Source organism: Thamnophis sirtalis, unplaced genomic scaffold (genome assembly GCF_051295495.1).
Source record: "Thamnophis sirtalis isolate CommonGarterSnake01/CBP01778 unplaced genomic scaffold, rThaSir2_p1.2 scaffold_8, whole genome shotgun sequence".
NCBI classification, from domain to species: domain Eukaryota; kingdom Metazoa; phylum Chordata; class Lepidosauria; order Squamata; family Natricidae; genus Thamnophis; species Thamnophis sirtalis.
The window spans coordinates 30,689,401-30,711,447 of record NW_028261388.1 but is presented as its reverse complement, the minus strand read 5'-3'; the positions used below and the strand labels follow the sequence as shown (position 1 = coordinate 30,711,447).

Here is a 22,047-nt window from a genome sequence, read left to right as displayed (position 1 = left end):
CAACTTTCAGAGTTCCTCAGCCAGCTTTGCTGGCTGAGGAACTCTGGGAGTTGAAGTCCACAGGTCTTAAAGTTGCCAAGGTTGGAGACCACTGATTTAGGGTACATCAACTGTTGCCCAAACTAGGTAACGCTACCCAACTTCAAGGTCTTGGATACCCTAGAAATACCTGATTAAGCATTCCTGATATAATACATCCAAAGGATTATTATTATTGCCTGCATGGCTGTTGGGTTGGACATGGAGTACTTGAATGATTTTCTCCTGTGAAAATGACCTGAAAGGGTGTTTTCTAAATAGAATTTAAAAATATGTAAAAAGTTAAATATTCATCTGTTCTCCAGTCTTCTTCAAAGGATTCCCCTTTTGCATTCATGTGGCCTGGCAGACTCATTTAGGGAACATATATGTGTCCGCTAAATATGTGGTTTGTCTGTGTTTGAGAAAGAAATCTGCTTTGTTTGGCGCGTGTGGAATTTAAAAAGAAATTTCTTGAAAGAAAATTCTGAAGGTTTTTTGCATTAGTGGCGTGCAGGGTTGATTTTGTTTTCCTCTGCAAATATCTAATAACAAAACAAAAATAAATAAAAACTGAGCTTGTCCAATTTAAAGCTGGTGTTGAACATTATTTTCAGTCGTGTCTTTTGATTGGTTTGGTCTTACTTATTTTAACATGACAGTTATTCCTAGCATGATGTTTTCAGGAAGTTTGAAATTGCTAGTTTTAGATTACATTACACTTAAAAGAAACAAAACACAGAAAAAACTAACTTAACCATTTCTGAAAAAAATTCCTCTCACAAAACATTTGATAAATCTGCCTCGCATGTTTTGCAAGTTAACTTTAAATCACATTTAGTGAAATTTTAAGATCACATATGGACTACTTCCTATTTTACAAGTTGCACATGAAGATCAATTAAAACTCATCTTACTATTTAGGTTTAGCTCACTATGCCTTCTTTGTCAATTTACACAAGTATTCTCCAAGAGTCCATTCAAATTGGTATTGGCAGTGGTGATAATGTATGTGCAGCTGCTTTTGAGGTTTCCTTTCGTATTGGACGACAGAAAAGCTAATTGGATCCATGTATAGGACACTGCAGATTGAAGAGCTTTTGAATTCCAAGTTAAACGTCAGAAATTGTTTCCTTTTCTTCTGCATAGGAAATAGAAACTGGAACGATACTATTGTTTTACTTTGGAACTGTTGGCCTTTAGGCCTCATGTAAGTTTCAGCAATTGCTATGATATGTTAGGAAAGGCTTTTTCTGGCATGCTAAGATTTTTTTTTTCTAATTGAGAAGTGTATATTGTACCTATATAGAGAAATGTTATACTTGTTTCCAAGTATAACTTGGTTGATACATACAAAGTACACCTTTATGCACCTTTATTATTGTTACAAAAAAATCAAGGTGGCAAACATATCTACCACAACTTCTTCCTTCTGTTTTCCACAACACAACAACAATCCCATGAGATGGGTTGGGCTGAGAGAGAGGGACTGGCCCAAAGATGTTAGGCAAAATAATATCTAACATTAATGCTTTTGCATTCAGGTTCTGCTCTGTGGCTTTGCTTAAATATATTGCTGGCTAAAAAACTGAAATATCTTTTTAACCAGCAATATATTGAGGCATGAAGGCACAGTGGTTAGAATACAGTGTTGTAGTCTAACTCTCCCCACTGCCAAGAGTTTGATCCTGACTGGCTTAAGGTTAATCCATCCTTCTATCCTGAGATTGGTAAACTGAGGACCCAGATTTTTTTTGGGGGGGGAATATGCTGATTCTGTAAAGTGCTTAGAGAGTGCTGGAAAAGCATTATGAAGCGGTATATAAGTCTGTTGCTATTGCTAAAGCTGAAGTCTTTGTTCTCTCAGATTTTTCACTCAGAATCATAGACTATATTTAAATTGTTAACTCTAGACACTCTTCAAATTGGTAATTGACAGAATCATAGAGAGATGGTATAGTATGAACAAAGTCATTTTAGACAAAGCATTTTTAAAAGTCATCTAGAAATCTTTTTCTGTAACAACTGTAATAAACCCTCCAGAAAAACTGCAGTGTGAAGATCATACTCGGCAACACAATTCACCATTTTTCCTCTTCAATAAAGATTCACAGTTTTCAAATATATATTTCCTGGGGGAATGGGAATGTAGTTAGACAAGAAATGATGTCCATTGTTTATGTTATAGCCTACCTATCATACAATAATTACTATTAGAAAGGACTTTCTTGTTCTACATATACATAGCACAAGGAAAATACCTCAAGTTAAAAGGGCTCTAAAATATAAAGGAGTCTTTATTTCATAAGGCATCAGTGAAATTAATTTCACCTCTTTCAGTTCATGAAAATGTGCATTACAGAGAAGGCCAAAATTTTATACACTGAACACTGAAGCAATAGAAAATGTTCAGGCAATCATGAAGCAATTTCCACACGTGGCCTTTTGTGACTTGAAGGACTAGTGGGATGCAAACAGTCAAAGGCTAAATTGCTACTTTCTGTATGGGTATCCATGGTGGTAACTTTCATGATGATGATGATAATCATCTTGATAACCTTCCTGATAACCTTGGTGATAACCATGGTAGCCATACTCTGCATATTCATCTTCTGGGCATCGCATGCCAAGTGACTGCTGAATGGCCATCTCCTGTCGTCTAAGTTGCATAGAGTCAATTAAATCATATACAATCACCATGGACCACATTGGGGAAGGATACCAAGATTTGACATTCCCATCTTTGCCAACCAAAAGCATGGAAAAATATTCAGGACTAATCTGGAAATAATTGCGGATGTCTTTCACCAAATGAATGGGTACATCTTCCCTGTCCACACTGGAGCTCCCTAGAGAAGGTCAGAATTGGGGAAAATGTTAACATTTTCAGATCGGCAGATAAGTTGGTCTTGAAAGCATAGCATGTTTAATCAATTGTATATATTTTTTACTATTTAAGATAATTGCTATTTCTGAAACTGACCTGGAATTGGATTAGTTGTAGCAGAAATGCTTTTTGATGCTAGAAGGAATATTTCATAATCATATCATCAAAGAGAAAATCTCTCTTTTTTAGTGTTTTGAAATAAAGACATTTTTCCAGCAGTCATTGCAATGCAATGGCTCTTTAGCATGTCTACTTTCCTACAGAATCTCTACTGAGATAAGTAAATTTAGTGCAAAACAATCATACCATAGGTTTTTAAAATGCAAATTTTCCCAATACCATATATTTTTACTAATGTCCATTGTAATTTAAAAGGTTTGAGAACCTATTCCTAGGTACACAAATATGTATTCTCTGAAGAACAAAATTAGCAAACTATAGATTCAAATGTCCCAAAGGAGCTTTTTCAAGAGGCAACTGGACTTTCTGGTTTTTCTTTGATGACGTATCACTTCTCATCCAAGAAGCTTCTTCAGCTGAAGAAATTTCTTGGATGAGAAGCAAAGTGTCTTCAGAGAAAAACCCGTGAGTCCAGTTCCCTCTCGAAAAAACACCTTTGGGATATTTCGCTTCTCATCCAAGAAGCTTCTTCAGCTGGATGACAGGGAATCTCCATAGACATATAGATTCAAATGATTTCAATAGGGTTTCCCCAGCAATCATGCGGGCAGTTAAATGCCCAATGCAGCTCTGGCCATAGGAAGTGACCCAAGCAGTTGACATGATTGTTTTAGTGGCATCTCTCTGTTGGATGAACTTAAATTTAAAGTCTATTTACCAAAATGCTGAACATCAAAAAAATGCCCAGAGCAGGGGTAGACAAAGATGTAAACTTAATTCTGAGTGTTACAACCACCCTGCACAGCAGGGGTGAAATCAACTTACCTTTGCTACCGGTTCGCAAATGTGAGTACGCATACCCGCTCACTTCACTCGCAAAACCTTCCGCACATGCGCAGAGCATCAAAAACAGGACATGATGACGTCCGGGTGGGTGGGTGGAGCCTCAGCAAGCGCTACTGATTCACCCGAAGCGGATAGAACCGGCTGAATTGCACCACTGCTGCACTGCATGTTATTCAGATAAATTTAACTCTTGATTTTCATGGGCAGAGCATGATGTCATGACTGAGACAGCAACTTGCTATCTTCAGGCCTGTGGACTCCGAGAATATAATAATCTCTGGTTTGTCCTCAGACCCTTGTGGGCAGCAGCCATATCCATTCAGGAAATGGAGCATAACAGATGAATCTGCAAGATTGTCTATGGTTCTCATGTAGAAGTGGTGATGCTGATAGTATTTAAAGAGCATGTGGTATAGGACTATGAAAAGTTCCAGAATTCACAATAATAGCTATAGTAACAAAACACGGTAGAAATTTAGCTGACATGTATGGAAGAAATTTAAAAAATCTGCTTTCCAAAATGTGTTTAGCAGAGTATTATCTGTTGTTTTGACTGGGAAACAAACAAAAAAACCCAAGCAAACATCTGACAAAAATCTAATAATACATATGTCTACAAAAAGTAATGGAAAAACAAAATGTCAATATGAACAGCAATAACATTGGGCTTCAGTTGGGGCTCACAACCCAAAGGCTTAGGGAAGGATAACACTACTATGCATTTATAAGAGGTTACTAATAATATTGTACTGCCTAGTCTCAAGATAATTCACTATTTCTAAATACAAACAAATAAATAATTGTTCAGCATAAAGCATACGTTTGTGTTTGGCAATTTAGGACAGTCAAAATCTGAAAAGGATTTCTTACCATTGATTGGATATAGTTCTAGAACTCCACCAATCTCTTCTCCCAGGCCTAACAACTTGAGGATAATTATATGTCGCAGACCTATACCAGAAAGGCATCAATTACTGAACAACATCTTGATGTCAATAATTGTGATAATGCAAAATCTACAACAATTATAGAATTAAATGCAACATTTTGCAAAATATTTCAGTTATATAATCATAATTTTTATACTTCACGTGGATGTAGCCCACTGTACATTCGGTATCTAGAGCTACTTCAGACAGTTCCTCAATCCTGGAGTCTAACAGAGCTAGATACCAGTAAATAGAATTCATATTTATTTATTTATTTATTAGACTTATATACCGCTTCATAGAGCTTTCAGCCCTCTCTAAGCGGTTTACAGATTTTTAGCAAATTGAGTCAGCAAATTGCCCCCACAGTCTGGGTCCTCATTTCACCCACCTCGGAAGGATGGAAGGCTGAGTCAACCTTGAGCCAGTGAGATTTGAACCGCTGAACTGCAGATAACAGTCAGCTGAAGTGGCCTGCAGTACTGCACCCTAACCACTGCACCACCTCGGCTCTTCATATGTTATGTTTTTTTAAGAAACTGTATCAGATTTGCTCAAATCACTACCAAAAAATACAAAGGGAAGACAATCCATTCTACTATTTTAGTAGTTTATAGAGATACCATAATTTGGTTAAACCTTGATGAGAAAGAATATTGGAAAATTTATATTCATGAGCAGTCATTTTTTTCTCTTCATAATTCAGAGTCTGAGATTAACCCTGGAGATGTTTGCTTTGTAAGAATCTAATACGAAACATTTAGAGTGCAATCTATAGATGTCTACTCAGAAATCAATTCTTAGATTTTCCAGGGCAGGATTGCAGTTTGAAGCCATCACTTAATCACAATTGTTCACTAAGACCTGAGAAAAAGGAGGATTGTAATCGGCTGATTTCAAAAAGGAGGCAATTATGAAATTGGCCACATGGCTCTTTGATTGATAGCACTAGGACAGGGGTGGGTTCCTGCTTCTGTTACTGCTGGTTCGCTCAGGGATGTGCTTCAGGTGCGCGCACCATGTGTATGCATGAGCATGCGCAGTAGTAAAAAAAAAGCATGCACAGAAGCAAAATACAAGATGGCGCTGCCATAAGCAGCGCCGATAGAAACAGTTTGGGGGCGTGGCCAGCTGAGTTACTACCTACTCGGCGGAACCACTCTGAACTGGTAGGAGCCCACCTCTGCACTAGGATCCCTGCAGTTGGAAGAATCTCAAAATGGTCCAGAAGCTTAAGAAAGTTGGTGTACTGGAATTTCTTTTTACAAGCATAACTAAAGCCCCAAAAAGAAAAGAGAAAGGGGACAATTATTACTACAGGTAGTCCTCAACTTAAAACAGTTCATTTAGTGCCTGTTCCAAGTTGCACAGAAAAAAGTGACTTATGATCATTTTTCACTTTTGTGATCATTGGAGCATCTCCATGGTCACCTAATCAAAGTTCAGACTCATTGCAACTGACTCATATTTCTAATGGTTGCAATCTTCTGGGGTTATGTGATCACCTTTTGAAACCTGACAAGCAAAATCAGTGAGGAAGCCACTCAACAACTGTGTTAGTAACTTAAGAAGTACAGTGATTCACTTAACAACTGTGGCAAGACAGGGAATAAAATGGGGCAAAATTCACTTAACTGTCTTATTTAGCAACAGAAATTTGAGGATACATTGAGGACTACCTGTAACAATTTTTAACCCCACTTTTATTACTTTTATAAATAAGACTGTGAACATATTTAATAGCCTTTCTTCCTCATTTTGCCCCCCATAATAACAATCCTCTGATGTGAGATGGGCTGAAAGATAATGAGTGACCCAAAGTGACCCATTTGACCTTCATGTCTCAGGCAGGACTAGAATGCACAGTCTCCTGGTTTCTAGCCCGGCGCCTTAACCACTGGATCAAACTGGCTCTTATTATTTACCAAAATTATTACTTACCAAAATTGCATGCTTGCCCATTCAGGGCTGCAAGCTGCTGTGAATAAGCCCAGTCTTCCTCACTGGGAGTGGATATTACTAGTAGTCTCCTTCTCCACCGGAATCTGGAATGAAAAAGAGGACATACTAAAAGAAGTCCCCATATTACTAGGTAGAATCCATCAGTTAGCCATGACAGCTTTCTGCTTAGCTTCTGCCTATTTGTGACAGAAACTGTAAAGCAACCAATAGCGCTCCAGATACTGGTGAATTCAGCATCTGTAGCCTTAGCCATAATGGTCAATATGGAGGGATGCTGAGAGTTATTCAGCAACAGCTGGAAACTACAGTCTCAAATGTGCTCCCCCCCCTTTAAATAGCAACTGGACTGTTTTTTCCTCGAGGAAGAAGAAGAAAACGTTTTGCTTCTCACCCAAGAAGCTTCATCAGTTCTGATGGTGTGGGGTGACGAACTGATGAAGCTTCTTGGATGAGAAGAAAAACATTTTCTTCTTCTTCCTCAAAGAAAAAAACAGTCCAGTTGCCTTTTGAAGGGAATAAAAGCACCTTTGAGGCAACTAATACTTGAATGACTGAGGATCTCCACAGATATCTGGAAACTGGAGGTTATCCACTCCTCTGTAGTAAAGCATGAAGCAGAGTCTATTTAAGGGAAGGAATAATCCACACTTTTGGGTCAGTTGGCCTTGATAAGTTGTTGATAAACTCTCCTATCAGTTGCAGCTCTGTTTTATTAATTTATATCCAGATTCTTCATTCCCCTGGAAAAGATTAAAAGGCTACATAAAAAATTGGCAGGATTTGGAGGATTATGGACCAAAGGTAGTTTGGAAAGAACCACAACTGTCCATAAAAGAGCTTCTCACACAGAAAAATGAGAAAAATCTTATTTTTCAACAGTCCAAAACACTTTCTTCAGTTACCGTATTTTTCAAAGTATAAGATTTCCTTCAAAAGAGAGGCTGAAAATCCGGGTGTGTCTTATATGCTGAATACAGCATTTTTTACCTCCTGAAACCCTGCCCCCTTCACCAAAATGGCCATGCATAGCCTTTAGGAGGTTTCCAGAGTGCTCCTGGGGGCTGGGGAGGGCAGAAGTGAGCGAAAAACAGGCCATTTTTGCTCATTCCCCCCCCCTCAGCCTCCAGGAGCACTCTATAAACCTCCTAAAGGCTGTGCATACCCCTTTTTTTTGACAAAAATGGGCCTGTTTTCACAAAAAATGAACCATTTTTTGCTCATTTTTGGGGTCCTGACCCCTAAGGAGCACTCTATAAGCCTCCTAAAAGCTATTCATGCCCTTTTTTGGAAAAAGAACAGGCCCATTTTCACGAAAAATGGGCCGTTTTTGGAGGTCTTCAGAGTGGAAAAAAATGTGTTTTTTTTTTAATTTGCCTGTTCAAAATCTTGGTGCGTCTTATATTTTGGTGCGTCTTATACTCTGAAAAATATGATCATTAATTCTTCTGGAAATACACTTGTTCTCAAATTCCTGCGTTGATAGCCATAGTCGCTGACTGATATCAAAAAGGCTGGCAAAATTGAACAGCTGAAGTCCTGCTGCTTTTTAGACTTTCAGAATTCTTCTAACAAACAAAATACATCACACAAGCTTGAAGTCTGTTCCAGTCTTGTTCTGTACCTTATGTTAACACATTTGGGGGGGGGGGGGGGGAAGAGTTTTGTATCCAAAAATCTGACTCATTCTGGAATGGGAAGTTCCCTGAGGATGCACTCCAGCATGAGTCCGAAAGCTTAGAAGAATAAATCTCTGGTGTGGACTGACTCAGGTTGGATCCTGCAACATTATCCTACATTTGCCTTCATTCACAAAAGAATTCACTATGGCTAGGAGGAAGTAAGCTTAGGCAATGTTCTCATTAGGCATTTATTTCTGAATATATAGGCTTTTTTGTTTTAAGAAAAAAAAACACCTCAAACTCATCGGCTGGTGGCATTATAACATTTTTCTCATTTTATATTATTAAAAGAAAATAAGCTCTGTGAGGTAGCTTTAGGAAATACCTGGACAAAAAGTTTTCCAGAGATTGTTTCTTATTTTCTTTGCAAACAGTGCCTTCCCGTTTCTGTTTTTCCATTTCTTTGATACGTGACTGGAAAGTATCTATCAGATCAAACACAGACTTCATGGCGATAGGCACTTCATAGTATTGCTATAAAACAAAACATTAAGATGAGTTTTAACTGCAAACAAATCTCTTGGCACCTCCCAACGCAGATAATGATTTACGAAGGCAAGCAGTTTAATATTATCATGATCCAAAAGTGTATGTAGCAATAAATTTCAGCTGTTCCTGGTCAGGTCTAAACATATCATGAGCAGTAATTTAACTGGGAGCTTTTTGCATGGCATCTTGAATTCCAGCAGGGAAGAAATATATACTGTACAGTTAGTCATATTTGTTTTGCTAAAGGCAACATGGTGAAAACTTCAATGACATTGTTTGATCTTTCTATGGTATTTTAGAATTGCGTGTCCTGTTAGTCTGTCTCCCTGGTACACCCAAAGGTACTTTTTAGAAGGCAACTGGAAAATGACTTTCTTGAAGACATTTTGCTTCCCTAAACTGAAATGAACTGAAGATGCTTCTTGAATGAAAAGCGAAATGTCTTCAATGAAAAACAAAGTCTGGTTGCCTTTTAAAAACCATCTTTGGGACAGCCATGGTGTGGATGACTGAAAATTTCCATAGATGCCTGGCACAGTCTTTTCAAATGAAATGAGACATTTAAAAAAAAAAATTCTGCTGCTCCACTTTTCTCTTCAAAAACAACTCAGTTTTATCCTTGTACCTGAACCATATCTCTCGTGCAATCAACTCTCCTTTCTGCCCTTCTCATCTCTACTCTTAGTTGGTCACGCTAGTTAAAATATCATAGTAATTATAATAGCACTAGCACTTAGACTGATATACTGCTTTACAGTGCTTTACAGCCCTCTCTAAGCAGTTTACAGAGTCAGCATATCCAACAGACTGGGTCTTCATTTTACCAACATCCGAAGGATGGAAGCCTGGTGAGATTCAAACTGCCAAATTGCAGTCAGCCAGCAGTCAGGAGAAGTAGCCTGCAGTACTGCACTCTAATCACTGTGCCACCATGGCTCATAATAATCCAATAGTATAATAATCCATTAATCCAATAGTAATCCAAACCATCCACAGAACATCTGATCTATTCATTAATTTTGCTAATATACTTCCTCCTACCTTGGCCTTCATATCAGAATCTGTCAACACCATAAAGAAGTCATTATAGGTCATTCCATATTCTCTTCTCAGCTCGTTGATGAGATTCTGGTCCACCAGATCTTCATCCTCTATCACCTTCATAGGATTCTCATTATCTTAAAAAAAATGAAATGTGGATGAGCAGATGTCTTTGTTGTCCTCTTGAAAGATACCTAACAGATATCACATTAATTTTCACTAACGCAAGCAATAATGGTGAAAGTTTGCTACCTTCTTGTCAAGCAAGTGGGGATTATTCCCTAGATACTACTAATAGGCAAACCAGAAGCCCAAACAATAGTGCAAATCATAATGGCATGAAGCAAAAGGCAGATGGTCTGATATAGACAAAGCAATATCATAGATCATAGGATAAAGAATCTATGAACTTATCTAGGGATCTCTGATATGTACCTTTCTTTTAAAAAAAAACTTATTAGAACTATCTCTGTTGTGAAAAGTCGGCAGATCATCTTCTCCACCATTAAAAGAGGAGGTCTGCATGTCTTTTAACCATATTATGCCTTCTCAAGAATGTAGGTTTGGATTTCTGCTGGCGTAACATTAAAATTAACTGAGATATATCGTCCAATGGCATGTTTTTCATTCTCTTTCTTTAAAGATCTGATTTGGTATTTTAATAATTCTTTATACTTTAGATATTACTGAATCATTTTAAGTATTTTTGTATATGCAGCACAAGTTAAAATCAAGAATGAGCAGTTCAAAAATCTACCCAGAAATGGAGTTTGAGAAGACTGGAGAGATCACCACTTCCGTGGGGAAATATGCTAAATTCCAAGATCTATTTAAACCACTTTTCTTATTCGTGAATTTATACATATTAAATTAATCATGTCATGGTATGTGGTTTTGTTTGTTCTTATATAGCAATAAAAATTTGTTCTCACAAGACAGATATCAAGAAACTGTTTATTCTAATAAAAAGTTCCCATTATTCAATTATATTCATTCCAAAGTTTCCTAAACAGAAAATAATCCAAGTATATTATTCTCCTGTCTGTAACTTTAAAGCAAATGAACAGACATGCTATAAAATGAATGTATTTTCATGCATAATATTGGCATGACCTAAACAAATTAAAGGCCCTCCTATACTAATCTTTTGTTTATATGTATGTTGTCTCTTTCACTGTTGTCTGGCCCTTCATACAAGTGAAAAAATTAAGCAAACTTCAATTACATAAAAGAATTAAATACAAAATATGTGGCTAATCACATATTTCATGAGCTAAAGGATTTTGAATCTATTTTGTGATTTAATCACACTTTTGAACTTTCAATTGTTCAATTGAACAATTAAGTTATTAGAGAGTTACTCAATAAATCTGAATATGATGCTTAGGGGGGAAAATCCAAAGGAAATACTGGAGTCATCTGTAACATACAAAAAGGGAATACAAATACATAAGGAAATCATGTTGTCAGAGAGAGAAAGGTTCTTGTATTCTTCCCAACCAGAGTTGAGATTATTAATTTATATGCTTGGTTTATGCAACTGTCCATCTCACATTTGTAATTCTGGATGGCCCTCCACATACCCACACCCAATCCCTTGAAATGAAAACATATATTTATATATTTCATGGTTGCTAAACTCCTTGAGCATTCTATTTAATAAAATTAAACCAACCTAGCTGGAAATGATCGATCTTCATATGACTGTTGTTCATTGTGCCAAAGATGGTGATAATTGAAATTTTTCTAGTCGCCATTTTGCAAAAGCTCTCCAAATATTCATCCCTCTGTTGCACGTACATGTTGTTGTCAGCTTTGGGTGTTGTGATCAGCTAATAAAATGACAGAGCATTAGTTCCAGAAAAGTAAACACAAGGTCCAATAGCTCATATGCCATCCACCAAGGCTTTCCCTTTCCCTCTATTTTAATAGTGATGACAAACCATATTTACTAGTTGGATTTTTAGATGTAATTTGTGACAAGTCAATTCTCCTAATATCATAATGCTCTGCCAGAATCAGTTTTGGGGAAAAAACACAGCCAGACACAGGGAGTCTAAGGTCAGGAACCAAAAAATGAATGAAAAGTTTATTAGCTTATCATTCCTAAACTAATAAAATGGCCAAGAAGTAGTCAGTATTCAGGCATAGGTTAACATAGGCAAAATTATTGAGCATGGCATTGGACATGGATGGACAGGAAGAAAAAATATGAATAAAAATACAGTACTGAGAGAGTTATAGTTTTGGATATTTTTGCCCAGGACCTTGACTGGCTACATAGACCAGCAGCCCTCAACCTTTTGGGCATCAGGGACCATTTCCATAGAGAAAGTTTTTTTTCCGTGGACCGAAGTGGGCGTGGTTTCATGTACTGCCTGCATCCCACTGATGGGGTTTCACTTGTTTGCATGCCCTGGTTCCTCACATGCTATAGATCAGTGCAAGTCAATGGACCAGGGGTTGGGGACCCTGAACTAGACAGTATATAAGGCTTCCAAATAAAGAAGACAATAGGTCATTTTCTAACAATAATGTATTTTTTTTAATTCCAACATATCTTAGATAGAAGCTTCTCTCAGTACACATTAAAGTATCAAATTTTATTTTGGAAACTACAGACATAGAAACAGCTCTTTGGAGGACAGTTCAAAGTCATAAATATAGTTGTTATTTTCCCATAAGAAAGTCTGTAAATTAGGTTAGGTTGAGAAATGATGCTTTGCAAATGAATGCATATTTGAATTCAAAGTTTCCTGGGCCAACATTCTAATCAATAATATGATCAAATGTTTTGATAGATTGTTAGTTATGTGTCTAATAGTCCTATAACATTACCATACAGTGAGAAAATACTATGGCATTACTTAAGCAAAACATCCTTTCTTTCAGGATTTTTGTATGGCTGATAGTGGATGATAACTATCTTCCTAAATAGAATTCTTGATGTATTTTGAATTTATTACATATTGCAAATCTACATGATTAAAAAAGATCAGTTTGAAATTATACAGAAAAGGAGCCCTTTAGAATTTGTAAAATTGGGAACTTAATAATTAATTAAGTACATTTATCTCTAGAAATTATTCTTGATTATTTTTTCAACTAGAGTCCAGTTATAAAAACAAGCTTGTTTGAAGGCTAGCATTGTTTGCTTGCCTGATTATTCCCATGATGGGAATATGACTTGATAAAAGCCTAGAATTTCTATCACGGAAATACAAACTATATCTGTAGTTTAGAATGTTACATTGATCCACCTTTCTTTAAGAAATATAAAATAGATAAAATGTATTTCTTTTTACACCATAATCCAGTTAGGATGGACCGATTTGATTTACACAAAGCTTGCTAAACAAAAGGTATGTGACTGGTTAGGCTTTCTGAATTGCAAAAATCCTGATAGCCACTGGATGGCAGTCATGCAATGAAGAATATGTTTATTCTTTAGTGCCATTCTAGATTTTTCAGACCAATCTAATAGACCTAGTTCTGGATTAACACATTGTATGAGTCCACTCATGGGGGATTACAAACCAAGAACTTTTGTTATACAAGTGCAGAAAAATACAAATTATTGGATAAACCATAGCTAGGTTAGAGTTGCTACATCATGAACCCTGAGATAGCAACCCTAAATTACATAAATCATGGAAATTTACTGTCTGTACCCAGTCAAAGAATAATTATTTCCCTTGTATTGAGTTGTCTTCCTAATTCCAGATCATTTCCAATGGTTACTATTTCACTCTGCAAAATATATAAGTACATTTTTAAAAGGAATGATAGTAGTAAGGATTTAATCATGGAGCTGTTCTTTAAAATCAAATTTTAAAAATCAAATTTAATTATTTCTGAAGCAAAGAAATCATACTTTGATTTAAAGTTGTCAGTGGGTTAATTTTAAAGTTTGGTTAAAATGCTGCCTGGCTATGAATTTATTTTATGTTTATGTATAAAAAAAGGACACACAAAATTTCAGACAGTACTTCCACACCACAGAGTAGCAAACAAATGTAACTTGGCCAAGGCAGAATAAACGAGCCTGAAGCAAAACCAGACTCAAACAGGAGAGAGGAAAGCAAAGCCAGAATTTACAAATAGCAATAGCACTTAGACTTATATACCGCTTCACAGTGGTTTACAGCCCTCTCTAAGCGGTTTACAGAGTCAGCATATTGCCCCCAACAATCTGGGTCCTCATTTTACCCACCTCGGAAGGATGGAAGTCTAAGTCAACCGTGAGCCGGTGAGATTCAAACTGCCGAATTGTAGGCAACCAGCAGTCAGCAGAAGTAGCCTGCAGTTCTGCATTCTAACCACTGTGCCACCACGGCTCTTATGACCCCACTTGTTATCTACAGGCCTCATTAGTATGTCCAGAAGCTGGTAGTCTGGGGACTGAGTAATCCCAAAATCCTCTTTTCTGTTCTCCTCATAGAAGAGCAAACCAGAATGAGATTGGACCCATTCTGCAAAAAACACCTCCTCATTTCCTTGCTAACATGAGTTACATTAGCTCTATTCTGCTGAAATGCATCTGGATGTCTTTAACACATTACATAGTTAACAGACACACACAAGCAGACAAAACCCATTTATACATATATTCTTTATTAAAATTACTCCCTTAGATTTTTAAAATGTATTTCCCAACTAATGTGTGTGTTTTTTTTTTAATGGCAAGTCAGGCTTCAGAATGAGGGAATTGGCTGCAACTATCACCATTTTTATTTTCTAAGGATTCCTCCAGAATTCATATAGAATAATATTGCATCTATATTCCAATTTTTTAAAATTAACAATAAAGAAATAAAGAAATCCAGCAGGTTTATTTGTTAGTGCACAAACCACTAACAAAATATAGCAACAAATTAATTGCCTAAAGAAAATATTCTATAAATTTCTAATAATATAAAACATGACAAAATAAAATTTGTTTCACTTATCATGCATAATCATGTATTTTGTTTTGCATTTATAGCAACAATTTTTTTCATAAATAATAACCAATAAAGTAAGTATGAATTGTCACAATATGACATGAAATTAAATGTTCTTTGTCTGGGAAAACATCTGAGGAGGTTACCATGTTTCTTTTAAATAATGTTTGGTGGGAATAAACATGTTATATAATACAATTGTTAAATTTTGGGAAAGGTAAAAACAGGTAATAAAGAATTATGGTGTCAGACATTCATCACATCACTGATACCACATACTTTATATAGAAAAAGAACTCTATTCCTCTTCCTGACAACATGCTAAAATATTGCAAATATATACATTCATATCCTAGAACAATGCCAGAAAAAAGTAAAAGCTAGAAGATGTCACCAATATGGTGAACAAAATATCACTAGAAAAGCTGGAAGTTGAAATATATATAAATATGTTCAGCATGAACTATAAAACAATAAACATACAACATCCTGTTTTCAACTATTGCTAATTCATTGCCTCCTATTGCTGGGTTACAGATTCTACCATCTCTATTTCTTGTTTTCTGACAAATTCTGCAAATTACTGAGAAAAGATATAATGATTTGCTCTACAAGATTTATAATTATGTTATTAGAAACATGTCATGCTAATGTCAAACTAAGGTAGGAATAGAAAACTTTATCTTTCAAAATTTTATCAATCACTTTTATCAAGTATATTAATTTTAAGGAATGATGAGAACATGTAAGGCAACATATTATCCTCCTCCATCATAAGGTACCATGGTAGGCAATATTTTGGGTCCCTGTGAGCATTATGATTCTTTTCCTAAATTAGCCATGCACAGGGAGATGTCTTTTTTCTACTTTTCATATCTCAGTCAAGCTGACTCATGTGCTTGAAAAAGCAACAAATGGTTAGCTTAACTTGTCTGACATTTAGAAACATGAAATAATCTGTTTATGAAGTTATACAATGTGAATAGTTCACTGTCTTTAAACTAGTGTTTATATTTTAAAATCTCTATGACAGAAGGGAATTATTAAAAATATAAGACATAATCGTATTGATTGTATTTTATTAATTCCAGGACCTACCCATTTTTAAATGAAGCCTGTATCTCACCACTCTAAATCCTGTTCTTACTTGCAGCTTACATTAGCACTCCTTGGCAATCTGTGTTCCCTCTTAATCAGAGGATGCTAATGTTTCATATGCTAACATCCTGTCCTCAACCCAGAAGTGTTTTAAATGTTCTTACACTGATTCCTTTTGTTATAGAAACAACTGGTGTTCAACAGCTAGGAAAGGAACTCAAGCAACTTTTGGAAGATGTGAAAGATGTGGCTAGACTTCTTGCCCTGAGCTCCCTGGCTTCAAGATACATCAGCCACACCACTGACTATGCAGCTTAAAAATATCAGCTCCCAATTAGGAAGCACAGGGCATTTGGGTTAGCAAAGTACTATAAACCCAGTATGGAGGCCATGCCCCAAATTTGCAATGGTTCTTATTTTGCTGACTGAGAGCTAAGTGGCAAAGTAAACTGTTAGTGGGGGGAGGCCAAATGCACCTGACCTGAAAATGTTACACCTGAAAATACTGCCCTAGAGGTTGTCAGGCAGAAACAAAATGTGAACGGGGGATGTATAATTCTTTTATAAAATTTCAGATGAAGACAGAAAGGTACCCAACCACTCTTGAGTCTATCCTCATCCATTATTGGTAGTTGTTATAGTTCCTAGTCAGTTATTCCAGAAGGTATGTGGCCCAGGTATAAAATTGAAAATGGAAAGCCTTCTTGGATATGGCAATGTAGGACCTCTCTAGGAATAAAAGTAGCAGTTTGTAACAGCTGTTTCTAAGAATTCATTAAAAGCATTTTAAAACCCTAAACACTGGGGGATATGTACAATATTTCATGTGTGAACCTCCACCAGTGGTGGGATTCAGACAGTTCACACCTATTCGGGAGAACCAGTTGGAAACTTTCTAAGTTGTTCAGAGAACCGATTGTTGGAAGAAATCTCCTTTTGTTTTTTTTCCACTTTACAGGGCTAATCCTGTAAGGAAGTCAGGAAGGAAACATTCTGGTGTTGTTTCTAGCCTAATCTTTATTGACCTGCTTACAGAAACTGCCTCTCTGGTTAACCCTTATTACGTTGTAAGAGCTAAGGCGAAGCACCCATCGACCTGAGTGACCTTGAGTTGGCCAAGCCCACCCAGTCACATGACCACCGAGCCCCACCTACCCAGATAGTCATTAGGGCAGAGAACCGGTTGTTAAATTATTTGAATCCCACCACTGACCTCCACTCATGCAATATGACTTTGTGACATTTTTCTCTTGCTGCCCATGCCTCCGGTCTATTTTGAAAAGCCCTCTCCCTTCAGCAGGAGATTTGGCACTAGAGTACAGTGAAGAGATATTGGTAAGCAGCCCCAATTCAGCTAACTAAAAGACTTGACTAATTCTGTATGATATACTTCAATAACATAGACAGTAAAGACTGATCTATAAAAACACAGGGTTTTCCCACAATTTTTTTAAAAAAAGCTTTTCCTAAGAACTGTACTATTAATGCACTTTTTTTTGCTACAGCGATGCAGTTGGATGCAGACAGCTAAGTACAGATCTAGACTTTGTACCAAGTAAGGGGCCCACAGTTGATCACAGGCTCTATCCTGCCTTACTCACTCCCTGCAGAAATGTTCTGTAGTGACTCAAAGTTCTTTTAAAAGTTACATGCTGGTGAAAGAAAGGTTCCCAATGCTTGTAAAAGGAATGAAAATAGAGAGAAGGCCGGGAATATACACAAATATGAGTGAGAAGGACATGGGGAGGAGGGTGCAAGGATTGTATGTCTGTATAACAGTCAAATGTCACTCCCAAGGACTCTTTCAATAGTATTGGCTTTCTCAGAAGGCCATTCAAGCAGAGGAATGGAATCTTTCAGATATTGCCGGACTTCATTTTCAACAATCTCAGCAAACATGGCCAAAGATGAGGGGTGATAGGACCTGAATAACAGAGTACCTAGAAAACTATGGGTTCATCATGATTGAGTAAGTGGAAAGTTAATATTATGGTACCATCAAAATGAACATGTCAAAATACTTACTGCCATCAAAAACTTTCAGAAGCCAAACTAAAGTTTAGACTTATTCATAAATCATAATGTGAGTGACGTATGTTCAGGGATATTCTACTTACCAAAAGTCGTCTTTTGCCTTCAAAGAAGTTCAGAAGGTTTGTCACAGATTTCCTGGAGGTCTGGGTGAAAGACTTAGTGGGAGGTTTCAGGCTTCCATCACTCTCTGTCTTGCTTCCTTTCTTGTTTTTCTTGTTGCGCTCTTTTTCTTGCTTGTTTTTCCTTTCAGCTCTGTCTTTCTTGGCCTGCCTCTCAATTTTCTTGTCATACCTTTCTTTCTTCTTGTCAGGTTTATTTAAAGGGATGCGTTTCTTGGACTCTTTGGCTTTCTTGGGTGGAATATTTCCTATGGGGATGCTTTCCTCTAAATGAGGAATGGCAGGCTGCCCTGAGTCATGTTTATCCTCGTATTCATTGCTCAGTATCTTGTCCTGGGCTTTCTTTTTGGTCTGCTTGCTTTTAGGAGGCTTCTGCTGGCCAGCTATGATGCTGGGGTCCCGACTGTCCTTCTTGTCTGTGTGATTGTCTCTGAATCTGCCAGCATTTGCCCTGGTGTAATGCTCTGAGGTGGCCCTTGGCATTTCTGTGTAAGTGTCATAATGACTGGCTTTCCTGGGTCTTTTAGTAGCTGTTGGTTGTCTTTGTGTGTGGCCTGGATGCTTTCCTCTGCGGTTTTCTCTCCGTATGGAAAGGGAGGCCTCTGTCTCAGGAGCAATAGTTGTCTTGGGCTCTGTAGGAAGCTCTGTGAGTGACTTTGTGGTCCATGTTCTCTGTGTAGTTGGAGTAGTTGTGATGGTGGTTGTGGGTCTGCTTGGTATTGTCGTTATTCTGGCAACTGGCCTGAGAGTTGTGGTTGTTGGAGGGAAGGTAGTGGCTGTAGATGTCGTGGGGGAAGGAGATGGCACTGTAGCTGCCACCATTTTCTTCACAGTTTTCACTCTGGTTGGTTGCATTTTGCCTTTCCTTGTTTCTTCCTTTCTCGGGAATGACTGGACACGACCACCACTGGGAGCTGCTCTTGTGGTGTTGCCCCCACTGAGCCCTTCCGTGACGATCTGGCCCTCCCCTCCAGCTGCTTTACATTTCTGAATGAAGCCTTTTTGCCTTGCCTTCTCAATCTTCCTGATGGGACTCTGGTCAATGACTTCATGGATAGCTTCCAACCTTACTGGGTAAGGGTACCGTTCCTCAACTTGCAGCGTCTTCTTTAACAGCACCATTCCAAATTTCCCCTTCTCTAGTTTCAAAAAGCTCATAAGTTTGGGAATGAGGCTTGGATCTAGAGGCTGCTCCAGGATTTTCCCTTCAGGGGATATCTTCCTAACTTTACCCCCTTCTTCACCTTCCCCGTGGAACAGTATAATCTGCTGGACATGCCTTTCCGCTAACTCACAATAGACATCATCGTTCAACAGACTCATCATGAGCCGGTAATAGCCATCGGAGGCATGGGGAGCAGAGATGATCCAGACTCTGTTCTTGCCTGCAAAGCTAGCCAGAATATTGGGAGAACTGGACCCTGATGAGAAGCGCACAACCCGTGATTGGACTGCAGTGGATGTTCCTTCATCTTTAATCATTTCCAGCTTAGGTCTTTTCATCTGGCGTATTTTTGTCTCGCCAGTCCTTATCTGAACCCGAGATTTATTTTTTGAGGAAGAAGCTGCTGGGTTTTTAGGTTCCAAAGAATCCCTTTTAACAAGGGGACGTTGCCCATGCCTCAAAGAAAGGTATGCAAGTCTCCGAGGGGCCTTGCTTAACCTGGGCTGGGTTGAAGCAGGTCTCCTGATACTGTAGGCCACGGGTTGTTTTCTGATTCCAAGACTCCCTTTCTCAGCTTGCCTCACTGGCTTATGTGAGCCACACACTAGCCACGTTGCCCACAACACGGTTAAGCTCACAAGGGGTGTCCAGTTCATCGTGACCTTAAAAAAAGAAAGAAAGAAAATGGGAGGAGAAGCACACTATTACTGGGCTCTTAGAAAAGACCAAAGATATCCAACATTCTTAGTGTGAGTCATCATCAAGAGAAATCTTGCTGATCCTCCCAAAACACATTTTAAAAAATGGCTTTACACATTTCTGCTGATTTTTGTGTCACTTTTCTCTTTAGAAGTGAGATTCAACCTTAACATTGATATATGTGTCAACAGCAACCCCTTCAGTGAGAAGAAAGCTAAGCGGAGTCTGTTACAGGGACACAATTGAGATTCTGAAGATGAACCTATGATTTGAAAGAAGATGGGCACTCTTGTCCCACGGAATGGGTGGGGGACATTCTTCAACAATAATGACAGTTTCAGTAGTGGGAGTACTTGACACAGAGAAGTCAAAACGATTGGTAGAATCTACACACCATTAGTACAGCCTGTCTGGCGGTCTCCCAGACCTACACACATACAGGACGTCAAGAGTCTCAAAACAGCAGTGAAACTTACTCTTGTGGCAAACTTCTTCTCCAAGACTTCCTTTCAGATCCCCACTTTCAGACCGCGGAAGCTGATGTAGCTCTGCGGGGGGCCAAACAGATTCCTCCTCACCCCCGAAAGGCTTGTTCGTGTTCAGGGAAGCGGACGCAGGCAAACAGACGCTGCCGCCCGGAGCTTTCCTCTCTCCATCTAGCCGCAGCTCTGCCTCCTTTCGGGAGCAACTCTGGAGAGGCACATTTCGCAGATTTCGCTCCTGCTCGGCGCTTTCTCTCTCTTCCACACTTTCACGGCCGCTTCCACCTCAGTTCTGTTCTCTGGCCTGCAGCGGGGCTCCTTTGTTCCTCCAGAGCCGAAGCATCAGGGCTAATACATTTACCAGGCAAAACGATTTAAGCGCGCACTAAGCGAAGAGCATAGCGCGCTTCTCTTTACCTTCCTAATCTTCATTCCCAAGCCTGCCTGTCTGCCTCCCTCCCAACTCCCCCTTTCTCCCCTCCTCCGTCCTCCCCCTTTTGGATTTCCTCCCAGAAAGACTGGGATAACTTCAACCCGGCTCCAACCCAAACTGGAAAAAAAAAAAACCTCCAGCACTAGGATTGGTGTGGGTGTATGTGTGGGGTGTGTCAGAGAGAGAGAGAGAGATTCAGTCCGTTGAACTGATAGAAAACTCATTAACTTCTTTTCCACTTGTCCTCACTTTTGAGGGAAAAAGTTTGTTATGGGACTGTTATATTACTTAGAACAACTACAGTATAATGGCTCCTTCAGCCACCTCTTTCCAAAAGTCCTTCTCCTTAAACCTTTCCTGTTTTCAAATCGAAAACATGAAAGAAGTCACCTCTGCTGTATTAAAGAAAACAGTAGAAGTGACTTGGGGGAGGACCAGATTTATTGAGGCTTAGTGCAGGCAGTGGAAATCATCTGGATGAACTCCTCACAACCAAATTTGGACCTATTGATTTGAGGAGTAACAGTGGACTGTTCGATTGATTTTTAACGACAGCTTTGTTACCAATTGTTTTATAAAAAAATGCAAATATTACATTTGATTATAATGTTCTTCAAAGCAACAATGTACTAAAAACAAGACTTTTATGATGATAATCTAAATTTGACACAGAATAAAACAGTTTATTAAATTATACATAATAAATATTACATAATAGTCTTAAAACCCTGGCTTGCTGATTTGCTACTAAAAGCCTACTAAAAAGGTCTTTGTTCTCCCAGTGTTAATATGTCAACAGCCCTCTGAAGTAGTTTAGACCAGCGGTCACCAACTGGTGGTCCGCGGACACTGGTGGTCCATGAGAAAATTTTGGTGGTCCGCAGAAAATTTATTTGCATTTTTATGTTGTACTAAATACTATTTATTCTTTTTTTTAAAAAAACATATTAGTAGTATGCAGGATTTAAAATTATGAATTTAGTCCCTGAGGTCCGAAAGGTTGGTGACCCCTGGTTTAGACCCAAAGTTACTTAAACTTCACAACAGAAACTGAAGGAGATTTTTAGACCAAACATTCACTATTTGTCTTGTAATGAAATTAT

The 22,047-nt window shown here is 38.1% G+C and overlaps 1 protein-coding gene across 1 annotated transcript; it reads right to left on the bottom strand.

Annotated features, from left to right (window-relative positions):
* Positions 1 to 453: 453 nt before the first annotated feature.
* Positions 454 to 20,941, bottom strand: CCDC80 (coiled-coil domain containing 80). The gene is made up of 8 exons (XM_014063408.2): positions 20,506 to 20,941; positions 18,130 to 19,992; positions 11,647 to 11,803; positions 9,972 to 10,108; positions 8,767 to 8,915; positions 6,742 to 6,845; positions 4,742 to 4,822; positions 454 to 2,867 (listed from the first exon to the last, which is right to left on the bottom strand). The coding sequence occupies exons 2-8, from the start codon at positions 19,984 to 19,986 to the stop codon at positions 2,512 to 2,514; spliced, it is 2,841 nt and encodes a 946-aa protein (XP_013918883.2). The 5' UTR covers positions 19,987 to 19,992; positions 20,506 to 20,941; the 3' UTR covers positions 454 to 2,511.
* Positions 20,942 to 22,047: the final 1,106 nt, after the last annotated feature.